Source organism: Eurypyga helias, unplaced genomic scaffold (assembly GCF_000690775.1).
Source record: "Eurypyga helias isolate BGI_N326 unplaced genomic scaffold, ASM69077v1 scaffold28369, whole genome shotgun sequence".
NCBI lineage: Eukaryota > Metazoa > Chordata > Aves > Eurypygiformes > Eurypygidae > Eurypyga > Eurypyga helias.
The window spans coordinates 85,297-98,850 of NW_010270895.1; the positions used below are offsets into that span (position 1 = coordinate 85,297).

General features: G+C 47.0%; 1 protein-coding gene across 1 annotated transcript in view; it reads right to left on the minus strand.

Annotated features, from left to right (window-relative positions):
• LOC104514839 (fibrillin-2-like) overlaps positions 1 to 11,792 on the minus strand; it is a 92,532-nt gene extending 80,740 nt beyond the window's left edge. The window contains 4 exon segments of the mRNA XM_010158622.1: positions 2,257 to 2,352; positions 4,293 to 4,388; positions 9,410 to 9,508; positions 11,717 to 11,792. Of these exon segments, the coding sequence (XP_010156924.1) occupies positions 2,257 to 2,352; positions 4,293 to 4,388; positions 9,410 to 9,461 (244 nt within the window). The 5' untranslated portion in view covers positions 9,462 to 9,508; positions 11,717 to 11,792.
• Between the last annotated feature and the right edge of the window lie 1,762 nt (positions 11,793 to 13,554).

Genomic DNA, 13,554 nt, shown 5'->3' on the forward strand with positions numbered 1-13,554 from the left:
TTTCTGCTCTGTGCCACTCTAATCCTTGCCAAAAATCATATCAGAGCAGTGTCGTGAGATGTCCATCTAAGCCAACAGGAAAGGAAGAAATTTCGTGTCTCAGCCAAAACCCCAGTCGTACCCACACTGCCCAAATGTAAATCTGATCTAGCCGCTCCGCACACGCTGGCGGATGAAACACAGCAAAGCCACATGTCACTGAGAGCCATATTCTTAGCTGGTGAAAACTGTGTTCCTAGTGGAGCTGTTTCGATCCGTTCTGGATGAGCAGCTGGCATCACACGGCGTGAGGTTTACAATAAACCAGAGCTGGCTTAGGTTTCCCTTCAACATGTTTTTACTAAAACAAGGTTCTTTCATGGAAAACCTTAAGTTCTGGTCATAATTTTCAAGGTTTTTCAAATAAATAGAGTACTAAACCATAACAGTAATTTTGCAAGGGTTGGATATTGACTTTTGGGGTTTCAGATCCATGCTGATTTGAAAATCATCGGCTGTTAGTGTTGGTGACACCATTAGTTTTAATTTTTGATGGTAAGTGGTACTGATCTCCTTCACCCAAAAGAGTACACAGGATGGGTTAAATTTGGGGAATTAATCAAGTTGCTGCAGGAGTTTGATTCTGTAGAGTGAGAGAGACAGGAGGCTGCAAAAACAGTCTTACCGATGGGGAGCTGAGCGCTCGCCCGGTGAACTGCCGTCTACCCGTCTGACTGACGGAGTTCCTGTGCGAGCTGGCCAAGTCCTTAAACCAGCATTCTGCATGTGGTCCCTAACTGCGTGTGGTCCCTAACTCCTCAGATACCACTGCTCTGCAAGAGCTGCAGCCAGCCGTACTTGCGGTGCTGAGCAGGAGCGGTGAACGCTGACTGTCCTGCGAGTCCGGGTCAGGGCAATTCACGACGGGCACCAAAACCCCTGGCTGTACTGGGTCTGGCTGGCGTGGAGTTCATTTTCTTCATTGTGGTGCTGTGTTTTGCTTTTGTGGCTAAACCAGTGTGGATAACACACCGGAGTTTTGGCTGAGTGCTTGCACAGCACCAAGGCTCGCTCTCCAGCCCCAGTCCAGTCGTCTGGGGCTGGGCAAGAGGCTGGGAGGGGACACAGCTGGGACAAGTGACCCAAACTGACCAAAGCATATTCACAGAATCACAGAATCACCGAATCACAGCATACTTTGGGTTGGAAGGGACCTTAAAGCCCATCCACTCCCACCCCTGCCATGGGCAGGGCCACCTTCCACTAGACCAGAGAATGGTTTGGGTTGGAAAGGACCTTAAAGTCCATCCAGTTCCAACCCCCCTGCCATGGGCAGGGACACCTTCCATAGACCAGGTTGCTCCAAGCCTCATTCATAGAATCACAGAATGGTTTGGGTTGGAAAGGACCTTAAAGTCCATCCAGTTCCAACCCCCCTGCCATGGACAGGGACGCCTTCCATAGACCAGGTTGCTCCAAGCCTCATTCCACGACATATAACCTTGTGCTCAGCAATAAAACCTCCTAAGGAGGAAGAAGGGGGGACATAAAGATGGTTATGGTATTTGTCTTTCCAAACCACCATTACATGTCCTAAAGTCCTGTTTCCCAGGAACTGGCTGGACATCTGCCCACCAATGGGAAGTAGTGAATCAATTCCTTCATTTGCTTTGCTACCACACACAGCTTTTGCCTTCCTTATTAAACTGACGTTACCTTGATCTACAAGTCTTTTTGTCTTACATCTTCTACCCATCCCAAAGGAGAGGGGAGTGAGACATAGGATGGGTGTTCGGCTGCTGGCTGGGGTTAACCCACCACACCGGCACATTTAAAAATGTTGGCTGACATTTCTCTTCTCTCTTAGTGTTTAGGAACTGATAGTGTCACCTTCCCTTCATGAGGATGCTGTGGGAAGGGGTTTCCTGGCATTTCTAAGCCACTCCCAGGTTATCAAGACAAGAAACAGTGAAATGCCCAAGAGAAAAATACCCTTTTTGTATTCAGCATGGGCGTTTTATTGATGTTTAACAGCTACAAGGGGCCACCTGTGGAGAGGAGGATCCAGAGGCACCAAAGAGCCATGAAGTCAGCAGGCACTTCGCATCCTGCACACGTAATAACCAGGGATTGCTTTGGGCATGAGGTTGTCATTCCAGCCTGTACCATCAGGCTGAGCAATCCAGCAGCAATCACTGGATATCCTCAATAAACATGTTAAAATAACTCCTGAGCTTTGCTCAGTTGGTGATAATATCATGAGAACGTGTTCCTTACCTCTCTCACACTGGGGACCGGTGAATCCGTAGACACAAGCACAACGGTTTGGTCCGATGCACCGCCCTCCGTTCTGACAGCCGTTTTCACAGACAGCTAGTTTGAAATAGAAGGAGAAACCCGTGATTTCTGTGCGTAGTGAAACCACAGTGTGAGACGTGCGGTGCTGGCAGGGCCTGCAGTATCACCTACTTTGTGCTGCTCACCCATCAAGAGTCTCCTCCATGCAGTGAACATACAGAGAAAAGTCTGATTTTTTTTCCTGGAAAATTACATCCTGTTTATGAATGAAGCCATTTATAAAAAAGGCCATAAACTCTTATTTCACTTGAGAGGATTTCCTGCGCTCTGGAATCTCAGTTCATTCAGGTCAGCATTGGGATTTAAATGTCAAGGTCAAGATGAACTGATATAAATGAGAAACTGCATGAAGGCGAATGTTTAACGTATGACAACAGTGAAATGTGAGAGACTTGTTTGCCATTTAATCCCACATACCCAAAGCAGAGAAGAACCAGTCTGACCAACAGGAATATTCACTGACTTAACGTTAGACTTGCTACCCTTAGCTGAAAAACCGCTGTTTAGGACTGAAGTAGGCTGCTGCTTAGTCCTGTGCTGAGGCAAAGCTAATTGAGCAGGATGTAGGAACATGCATGTGACATGAGAAATTGCTGGGTGTGACAGATGCCACTGACCTATTAAAATCCCAGCAGCTGTACTGACTAACGAGAGGAGTACTGTTATGACGCTCCCTATGCAGAGCTTCCCTCTCTGAGCCACTGCTGCCCAACAACACCGGCGCATGGAAGAGAGAAGAATATAATCTCATGAAAGGTGAGGTCCACAGCATCTTGTCCACCTCAGTGTGGCCCTCACTGCTCCAGGACCAAGCTCTGAGCTGCGGAGAGGCCAGGTACTGCTGTAATCTCACAGCCTTCAAAGGCTACACCCATCTTAGAGCTGAGGAAGCCGAAATCTGCTCTGCTGGGATGCTGCCAGTGGGACTCTCCATTGTTCCCCACCCTGTCACTGATGTCTTGCCAACATCTGAACCATTATGAAAACTCTACCGAGGATATTATAGGTGGAGCTGGTAGCAGCACATAATTAAGGTTGCCTAGCGCGTTCCATTATAAGCCCCGGTTTGCCGTTACTTATAATTTTCCCAAGCTTTAGCTGTTCAGAATGAAATTTTCCATATGGTGTGTCTGCCTTTAGTTGAACTTTTGGGAAAGTTTCAGCAAAAATGAATCAGTTCTAGCTATGGATAAGTTTAGGGGAAAGATGGTATTTTGCCCATCTTTAAAAAAATTCTCATAGACTTCACTGAAAACTTGTGATTTTCACACTGATACAGAGATTTGAAATTTGCCTGGAAAGTTCCATTTGATCAGAGACTCTTTCAAATCTATTGTGCATACTTGCTTACTAGATGTTTTTTAAAGACAGCACTGAAGTTTGGTTAATTCTACAGTGTGCGTGAGAATGATTTAAAATTGCCAAGTATCTTTCATGGGAAACTAGGGGGAAAAAGTAAATTTCTCCCCACGGAAGGTATAGGTGCTTTGACAAAATAGGAAACCAAGTCAGAAAGTTCTGTAAAATTTCTTTCACTCACTGAACTGAGGTTTCCCTAAAAACCCTACAGAAAACCAGTGTTGCCAAACAAACAAAGTAAAAATTGAGCCTCCCCTCAAAGTAACATGGCATAATTCATAATCAAAAAATGTTGTGTTTTTTTTTTTTCTAGTTTTTCTTCTTCTAATTGGAAGAAGACTTCATTTGAGCTAAAATGAAGGTTCTTCACCAAAATTTCACTCCCAGAGAATATGCTGTTTATCCAAAACCATTTACAAAGGGGATGCTCTAATATATATATTCATGTATTTTAAAATTAGTTTACAGAGACATTATATCTAATAGATCTCTATCTATATATCCCCTGTGAAGGCGGGCTGAGATTCCAATGGAGAGGAGAATCCAGCCTTGCCCTTCAGCTCGCCACACGTTCAGCGGGTGCCGCAGGTACTTACGCTGCCCACAGTAAGTTCCAGTATAGCCTTTCTGGCAGAGGCAGGACTCCTCATTGCAGCTCCCACCATTCATGCATCTCACGTTGCAGGTTTGGACTGTGGAGAAGAGCAGGAAAATATTACACGACAACGCAACGAACTGCCTGCGACAGGAGGTGAACACCTGACACGCGATGGATGTTCAGAATCTCCAACGTTCTTAACCTCTTGTCCCTGTGCAGAGCCCAAGGGTGATGTTAAGTGTCCAGTTCCCTCACGTTAACTGGAGACACTGTAGGACAAGGGTGCTGGGAGAGGACTTTTCACAAGGGCCTGTAGTGACAGGACAAGGGGTAACGGGTACAAATTGAAATCAGGGAGGTTTAGATTAGATATCAGGAAGAAGTTCTTCCCAGACAGGATGGGGAGGCACTGGGACAGGTTGCCCAGAGCAGCTGTGGATGCCCCATCCCTGGAAGTGTCCAAGGCCAGGCTGGATGAGGCTTGGAGCAACCTGGTCTAGTGGAAGGTGTCCCTGCCCATGGCAGGGGGGTTGGAACTGGATGGGCTTTAAGGTCCCTTCCAACCCAAATCAATCTACGATTCTATGATTCTATGACATGAGCCCATGGTGTGGTTAAGGCACTTTTGTTGAGGTATAATGACCCCAGAGTTGCTTCCCGAAGTAAATACCATGGTTTGTTCTCCATTCCCTAGAGAAAAGATATTCTTCTTGTCCCTGAACCTGCTGGCGCTGAACTGTTCAGACGGGGAAGAGCCATGAGCACGATGAGCAGGGTGAAATAGGGCCAATTTAGAGGACATGATCCTTCAAATCCATCTCACAAGGCACAAGGTTATCGTTGTTCTCTCATGGCAAAAAAGTTTTTAGAGTAATATAAGCAGACCTCATCCACAGAAGCCAAAGGCAATCATCATTTTACTTCATTAAGGCATCTACCCCAGTAAACAACTGCAGCTTTGTCCTTTCCACAGGACGTTCTGCCATAGCTGATGTGACTGACCCTTCTTCGACACCTCTGCCATTTAAACAACTCTTTCATTTAGGATACTACACTCACCAAATATTTTCATACCCTTTTATTATTCTTTTACATGATTGCTCCATTTTCAAAGCCTGCTTTTCACATTCTGGGCTGTCTAATCTTTTAAATGCCTGTGTATTAAAAGACCTATGAGATGTCTTGGGGGCGTAGAATTTCTTTGATGGAGGAAAACCATCTTCTTTTTACCATTATTACGCAGCCTTATTGGTAAGATTCATTTATTACAAGAGGGTTTTTTACGAAATCTGAAAAGAAAAGCACGTATCATCTATTCTTTTTATGTTAGAATTCAGCTTTCACACTTGATTATGACACACTGGATGTGACTAATGCCTTGTAGGAAAACAATAGCAATAAATAAGTCGTGAAGTTTCATACTGATGTAGACACAAAGCCAGACTTGGCTTTAACTGTTTCATCACTACTCAATGTTTAAGGAATGTGGAATTCAAGTTGAAGTGCCCAAAAGGGGAGGTTTACTGCTAAACACTTGAGTTACAAATGCAGGTCAAACAGCTTTCATTCTTTACTGAAAGCCTGGAACAACGCATTCTTCCTCTGTAAGATGTGACAACTCAAATTGCAAGTGCCTGAGGTTACAGCAAGTTATGTGAAAACTGTTTTCCAGCATGTACACCACAGTTCCTGTCTGCCAGGGATAGGAGGGGCTGTGACTTGGCAGCATGAAGAAAGTAGGGCTGGAGAGTACGTATGCGAGGGGATGCTCAGCCGTGGCTCGTGTCTTCTCTGTTCATGCAACAGTGGTCCAAGCAGGGAAGAGTTGGGGCCAGGGCAAGTGAAACGTCTGCCCAAAAGGTAGGAGAATTCAGAAATGTCCAATAAGGATAATGATATGGTTGACGCCTTGTTCATGGGAAGCCTGAAAGGAAGGAGGAGTGGAATGGGAAGTCTCAGAGCTTTGCCTTCAGAATGCTTGGCACATGTGGTGTGCATGTAATCCATGCGTTGCTGGTGTGGTTTGAATTAGTCATGATGTCTACTGTTCTTCCTATTGCTCTACGGCCAGAGATCACGCCAAATTTAGATGAAAGCTTAATGATTAAGGAAACTGAGCTTGAGGCTTCAAAGCACTGCCCAGATTGTCAGACAGGAGACCAGCCTCTCTGGGAAAAGGCGCTGTTTCCAGCACATGCTTACCCTACACCCCTCGCTACAATTAATCAGCCCTGGGAAAGCAATTACATACAGCAAATCTGGGAGGGCTGCCCAGAGACAGAGGTAGCTCGGAAGTGTCTGTCTGTCAGGGCTGTCCGCCTGTCAGAGCTCGTCCCTACACAGCACCCTGAGCCTCTCATCCAATGTGTTCAGGATGGGGTAAGGTTTAGTGAGGCTGAGAAATTTTGGGAGGTCAGGGTCTGGACATAAGAAGAGTCTTGATGCTCATCCAGAAACTTTCCAAAGGACTATGACTATACCAGCACGGAGCAGGTCCCATTTCTTACTTCCATCATGATCCCGAAGACCTTGAGGTCCCATCACCATCTGACCTGTCTCCAAGCCTGGCACTGTTAGATCTCCCTGCAGACTTGGAGTGCAGAACACTATCTTTCAACCAAGAATTTAAAGGCCTCTTAGTCTTTGTCATGATTTTCCCGGGTAGCAGAGACCAACGTTGTAGGAAAAAGAGAATGACAGCTCGCCCTGGTTAACCATTCCCATGATTGGATTGGGCTGGATCACTTCTACAATTTATTTTAAAGGATCAGTGGCTGCAGCTGTTCTGCCAGCCATCAGCACTGGAGTTTGCAGGCAGGTTTTCTGCCTGCCTACTGCCTACTACTACCCAAACAGTCACTTGCAAATTACTCCTAAAATATCTTTACTCCCCAAAGTAGGAAACCAAGCTTTTTGTTATGACAGGGAGAGGCAGAGTGGCTTTTATTGCCTCTGGAATGCACAATTTGTCTGCTTTACCTCCCTGAAGCATTCATGATAAATGCAGATCCAAACATCCCCACAATGAATGCCAGATTTGATGAAGCCCCTGCAGAGGACCCTACCCCCCTTCCAGCGCCTGCTGAAATCCACCCCAGGCTCAGGGGAATGCCAGGTCTGTGCCCAAATGTATATACTGCTTACAGCATTCCTTGCATTCCTCCATGATTGCTAACATATGGACCCTCGCTCCAGAAACTGGTCTGTCTCCAGCACCTTCCCCTCAGCGGAGCTCGGGGAAGGCCGAGCCGTGCACACGCAGGCTCTGGTGCTGAGCACTTGCTGGGGACCGTCTGCAGGGCTGTAGCACAACGTGGCTCTTCGGAATCGGATCCTGGGAATTTCCTCCTTTGAGTCACACCCTGAATGTGGTTTTGAGGTTTGGGGGGGCTGGTGCTCTGGCCTTCCATCAGATGCCTGCAAGTCATACTGTTAACAACAGCTTGTCTACAGATGGGCAATAATGGAAAACTAATTTCTGGGTTGAATTTAGCAATGGCCATCTGAGGCTTTAAAAGGCTCCATAAAATTCCATTAATTTCTGCATTTTACACAGGGCACTAGCAGACAACACCATGTCACAGCTCTGCTCCTTGGCTTGCAGGGTTTTGTTTTGGCTGGTGCTTTTGAGTAGTGTCATCGTGTATCGGGGGGCTGCTAAAACAGTCAGGTGAAAACATCACCCGGTATCAGAGCCCACACTTGGGGATCTGCAGGGCAGGCCGGGCACCCTTCACACACTGCTGCTGGCTTCAGAAACAGCTGAAGCACCCGGGGCAGACCCGCTGGCTCGTGCACAGCCCGCGCCGACCCAGGTGGGTCTCTGTGCTGGTTCACAGGAGCGGGGCTGGGAGGGCTCGCTGGACGTCCCCATCCCGCCTCCCCACAGACCCGGCTGGCTGTGACTTTGTCTAGTTAAGTCTTCAAACCCTCCCAAGGAGGGCATTACATCCCTCTTTGACTCTTCTTAGGTGAAATCAGGCCGGCTCCCTCAGCATATCCTCTCAGAACATGTGCTCCAGTCCCAACCATTTTGTAGGCCTCTGCTGATCCATCTTCATTTTCCCCACATCCCTCCTGAACTGGCAGGCCAGACTTAGCCGCAGCCTCGCCAACCCCGAGCAGAGGGGATCGTACCTTCCTTCAACATTTTCACTGAGATACCCTTATCCTAGCCCAAGGAGTGACTGGTTTTACTCACAGACCCAACGACTATTGATTCATACCCAGCCTGGTGTCCCCCATAACTCCCAGGTCCCTTCCAGCATTACAACCCAGTGGCAAAAGGGGCACAGAGGAGCAATAATTCCCTTCCAGAGAGTACATAGGACCATTAGCCGTCAGGATTTAGCCTCAAGCAGGAGTGTTTTCTGTGCAGAGCCATGTGCTGCAGGGTAATGGAGCAGTTGCAAGCAGGATCTGGTATACATCCTGCAGGGATTATCAGATCTATATGGGAATTGCTTTCTGGATATGTGACTGTCACACTGCTGTGTCCTCCACAGTTCGCTTTTCAGAAACCCCAGCCACCCAGTCCTCTTCCCAGAGCTTTTCGGGTTTTTGTCTTGAAGGTCTGAGATGGGAGAACAAAGCAGAAAAAGTGGCAATGCCATTTCTGCGTTCCCAGCTCTGCCAGTGCGCAACTGCATCGTGTCACTGCGGTTGGCTAAAACACTGGGCAATGCGCCCTGACAGCCGAATCACAGCCTAAGAAAAAGTTAATAATTTTTTCCATTGGAAAAAACCACCAAACCTGGTTAACAACAGCAGTGACAGATTTAATTCTACTGCAAAGAACAGCCGGGGCTGGATGGACTTTGGCAGCGGCGTCGCTATTTGCTCCTGTGAGATGTGATTCTTTGAGCTGAATCCTGTAGGATTTCTCACACCAAAGCAGCAGACCAGTTTTCTCCAGGTATCAGGAGCAGTGAAGACCTTTCGTAAAAGCGTCACAAGAAACGAAAGCTTTTGTGACTCCTGCCCAGTCCGGATTAGAACCTGGCTGCCAAAACACAAACTATTTCAGAGATGCAAAGAGCACCATTTCCTTGCATTGTGACTGGGATTTAAGAGCACGCTCCAGAGGGAGGAGAGGCACTAGCAATGTTCTCTTACCTCCAGCTGAGCCACAGTTGGGAGAAAGTTGTCCATTGGAGCACGTACACATGTTTGGCCGTGAACAAAATCCATCACCACAAGAATTCCTGCAAATTGCTGGAGGAAGAAAAGGACAGAGTGATTAGCACAATGTGCTAGTCTGTGAACTTGCTCACAGATGTGCTTCTGGCTGCAGAAAGGGTGTGAAATCATCTATTTTAAGAACAATAACTTGGGAAGGAGGCCGGGGTACCACTTGAGGACCTGGCATAGGCAGAGCAACAGTGGGAACTCGTTCATGAGGAGTTCCTGAAGACATCTTCCTTTTATCACAGACTGTGGCTGGTCACATTGCTTTTTCAGCAGCAGAGGATGGGGCAGACATGGCACATTTCACTACTTTTGCCTGCTAAAAATGTTTCTCAGCAGCAACGAGTGACATTCACACTGAGACAGGTGGTTCTTTTCCATAAAATTCTTGTTTCCATGAAGCATTTTGCAGTCTCTGGTCTGGCATTGAGGAAACTGGCTGTTCGTGAGCTGCATCTCCTGCTGAATGCAGCCTGAGTCAGCCACGCATCCGCAGGATGCCTTCATACCACTCCCCATCCTTTCTTGCTTGGGACCCCTGCTAATCCCTTCCCCTTCCTGTGCCATGGGAGCCAAGAGCATAGCTGGCAGTATTGTTCCACCTGTGTAAGCACAGATTTTATTAGAGCCCCATGAAAGTATCTCATCTCTGTGTGTTTTATAAATACAATTACAACACTGAGTCCCCTGAGGAGCTCCAGCCCAGATGGCACGTTTTACAGTTATGAGAAAAGTCAGCAGACAGCCCTGAGTGTCGCTAACCCCACATGCCACGAGCAGCTCTCTGGCTGCGAGTTCCTTAACCCTTCGCTGCAGCCAGCATTAAACTTAAGCCTTGTATCCTTGGGTGGGCACCCGCTGTCCGCAGGACAGTGAGGAGGATGTTGTGAATTTGCCTGTCTCTTCTCATGGAGAAAGGAGATGGTGCAGAATTCCATGCATTCCATCTTACCATCACCCAGGGTGAAGTTGGATGCACCTCACTCTTGAGTTACACCTCTTTATTGCCCTTCTTTTTTTAAGTGAGTAAAACGCCATACTCTGGCACTGCTTACTCATCATGTGCAAGGACACTGGCCCCATCACTCCTACTACACTAGATACCATTCCCTTTAAGAGGAGAATACTTGCAGCTCTGGGCTCACTTTTGTACATTTGAGATCCCAGACAGCTCTGTATTAGGAAACACGAGATGTTTCCCTCTAAAATAGTTGAGGTTTTGACTCTGAAAGTGGAATTACTTCTGAAATATGTGACCTGTATTATGTAGGAGATCCCACTAGAGGAACCTATTGTTTTCCTCAACTTGAAACCTCCCACCGTGAATTATTTTTAGGATGTTTTGGAAAAGGGCATTCACTACAATTTCAAGTGTGCTGTAATGCAGAAGATTTATTCAGAAAGCTAAAATCCTGGGAGACAAGAAGAATCCCATAGTGCTGTCTGCTATTCCGTATGCCCAGGTTATGGGTACTATCTCCAGAACACCATGTATTTACAGTGTTTCAGCATGAAGGATGACCAAAAGCTGCTACAATTACCCCTACTCCCTACAGTGAGAAAATAAATATTTTCTCCTCAGTTGACTTTCAATTCCAATGGGAGCATCCTTCAAAGGGCAGGCTCCTTCATCTCCCTGTAGCTCATGTCTTTAACCTACGCAGATGCAAAACACCAGCTCCTTAATGGATTTTGTAGGTGTATATCAGCACTTGGGAGTCCAGCAATGCTCTACTCCAAATTGGAAAGCTACCTGCCAAAACAGAGGTACGATTTATCTAGCTCAGCATCCTCCTTTGGACAGACACTCCAAGAAAGATGCAAAATCCTGCTTCTGGACACTCTCTCATGACACCATGTGTGCAATGTCAGCATCTAGCTGCTCTTCTAGCAACTAAATTATTTCACCTGAACAAGCAGCTCTAAAATCACTGTCCCAGGAGTCGCCAATAGCTTTCCTCTGGGGCTAATCTTCTAAAGCAGGCACACAAACTGTCAAGCGACAGGGGACATAGGGACAACTTGGCAGGAGATAAAAGGCCACACATTAAGTGGGACCAATGGCAACCACCCTGCCTTAATCAAGACCAGCAGCAATGGGGAGTCCCAGCAATCGCTGCTCCTGTCCCCGTGGATTACAAAATATTCTGTCATCTGCTCAAGTATGAGATGTACCTTCCTTCCCACGTGGCAGTTAGCTCCCCTGGTGCCCTTAACAGGCAGATGGATACTCACGGACAATGCACTGGTTCCCTCCGGGCAGCGTTTTCCAGCCGGGGCAGCAGTAGGAGTGGAACCTCGAGCCGCAGACGTTGGGTCTGAAAATCAAAAATAAATTTTCCCCTGTGTTTCTGTGCAGTGACATCGGATAAGGTCAGCATGGAGCATCGCTGCAGGAGAGCAGTTGAACAGCTTCCTGTGCAACATTTTTCTGCCAAACTCCGTTCCCTCACTGTGAGTTTGAACAAGCCACAATTATTTCCCACCAAAAGGAGCCACCACACTTTATTTTACTGATGTCTGGCCTCCCAGTGCAGAATGCTCCGATCTTACAGTGACCCTCTTAGGACTATAAGGAGGAGTGAGGAGCTGAGGCACAGCCTCTACCCTGACACGAAGCCACAGCACAGGACCATGCCCACCAGGTTAGACATTGTCGGTTGGAGACCTACATTCCCATGTGAGATGACAGACCCAGGCACCAGGCAACCCTAGAGACCACAGGCAAAAGGTCTTGATAACCTGAACCCTTGTGAACACAGCTTAGCCGTGCTGTTTATGCATAAGGTGGACAAAGTCCTGCTCTTGCTTTCTGACTCCGCAATTAACACACTCCCACACACTCCAACCTGCCCATCAGGCAGGCCGCCCATGGATTTCTTTGTCTGCAATTGTTTGTGGGATGGTTTAATCAACGTCACATAGCGAAGACGTCAGGAAACCCAGCCCGAGCATACACCTCAGCATGGCATTTACACCACGTTGTGCCATGCTAAACAGCCATACATGAACTAACAGACTTCCCAAGAAAAATTCCCATGAAAACTACAAGCCGATGTAATGCTTATACTCCTGCAAGGCCGTCAGGTGTTGAGTCACGAGAACACAACCCCTTGCAGAGATGCTGCGGCGCTAACAGAGGATCACACAGATGGGGGAAGGGAGCAGAGGTAAGTGTAGATGGAAAGTTTAGACCTTGCCCGGGCCCTGGCCAGCAACCCTTCTTGGAGATTTGCTAAGGGATCACATCTTTTAGGAAGGCATGAGAATTTGAACGAAAATCACCAGCAAAAGAGGTGATTTGATCACTTTGGAGGTTTTCTAGTGAGAAATAATCCCCACTGTTCAAACTCTGCTTTATTTTGGGGTCTATCTAGCTTCTAGTGTCAGCCCTTGGATCTGGTGATACCTCTGCTTGCTGGATTGAAGAACCATTTGTTAACGAAGCCTCTTCCCCTAGCAGACCTATATAGGTCTGTACATCACCCTTTATTTTTCTCTTTGATGAGAGAAGGAAAATACCAGATTAGTTTGTCAAGATATGTTGTCAAAAATTTCTATATCCTCAGTCTAATTTTTACTAGTTAAGTTCTACATCAGCCACTCCAGCAGATTGCCTGGGGCTGGTAATACTAACTATCATCATCGCTGTGCAGACAGGATGGGATTATGTGAATGAATCAGATTTGGCATTTTCTGCTACACACTTTGGGATGTTTCTGAAACACAGGAGATTCCACCTGAACATCGGGAAACACTTTTTCACTGCGCGGGTGACTCAGCACTAGATCAGGCTGCCCAGAGAGGCTGTGGATGCTCCACCCTTGGAGATACTCAAAAGCTGTCTGGGCATGGTCCTGGGCTCTAGGTGCTTGAGCAGGGTGGTTGGAGCAGATGATCTCCAGAGGTCCCTTCTAACCTCAACCATCCTGTGATTCTACATTCACAGTAATCCATGTCAGTGTGAAATAAACCTCCACGACTATCAGCATATCACAGCTACCTGCAGAAACAGCTCTAGCTATATGGTACATGGGAGCAAACATGCATTTGGCATATTGCAGCAACAACAA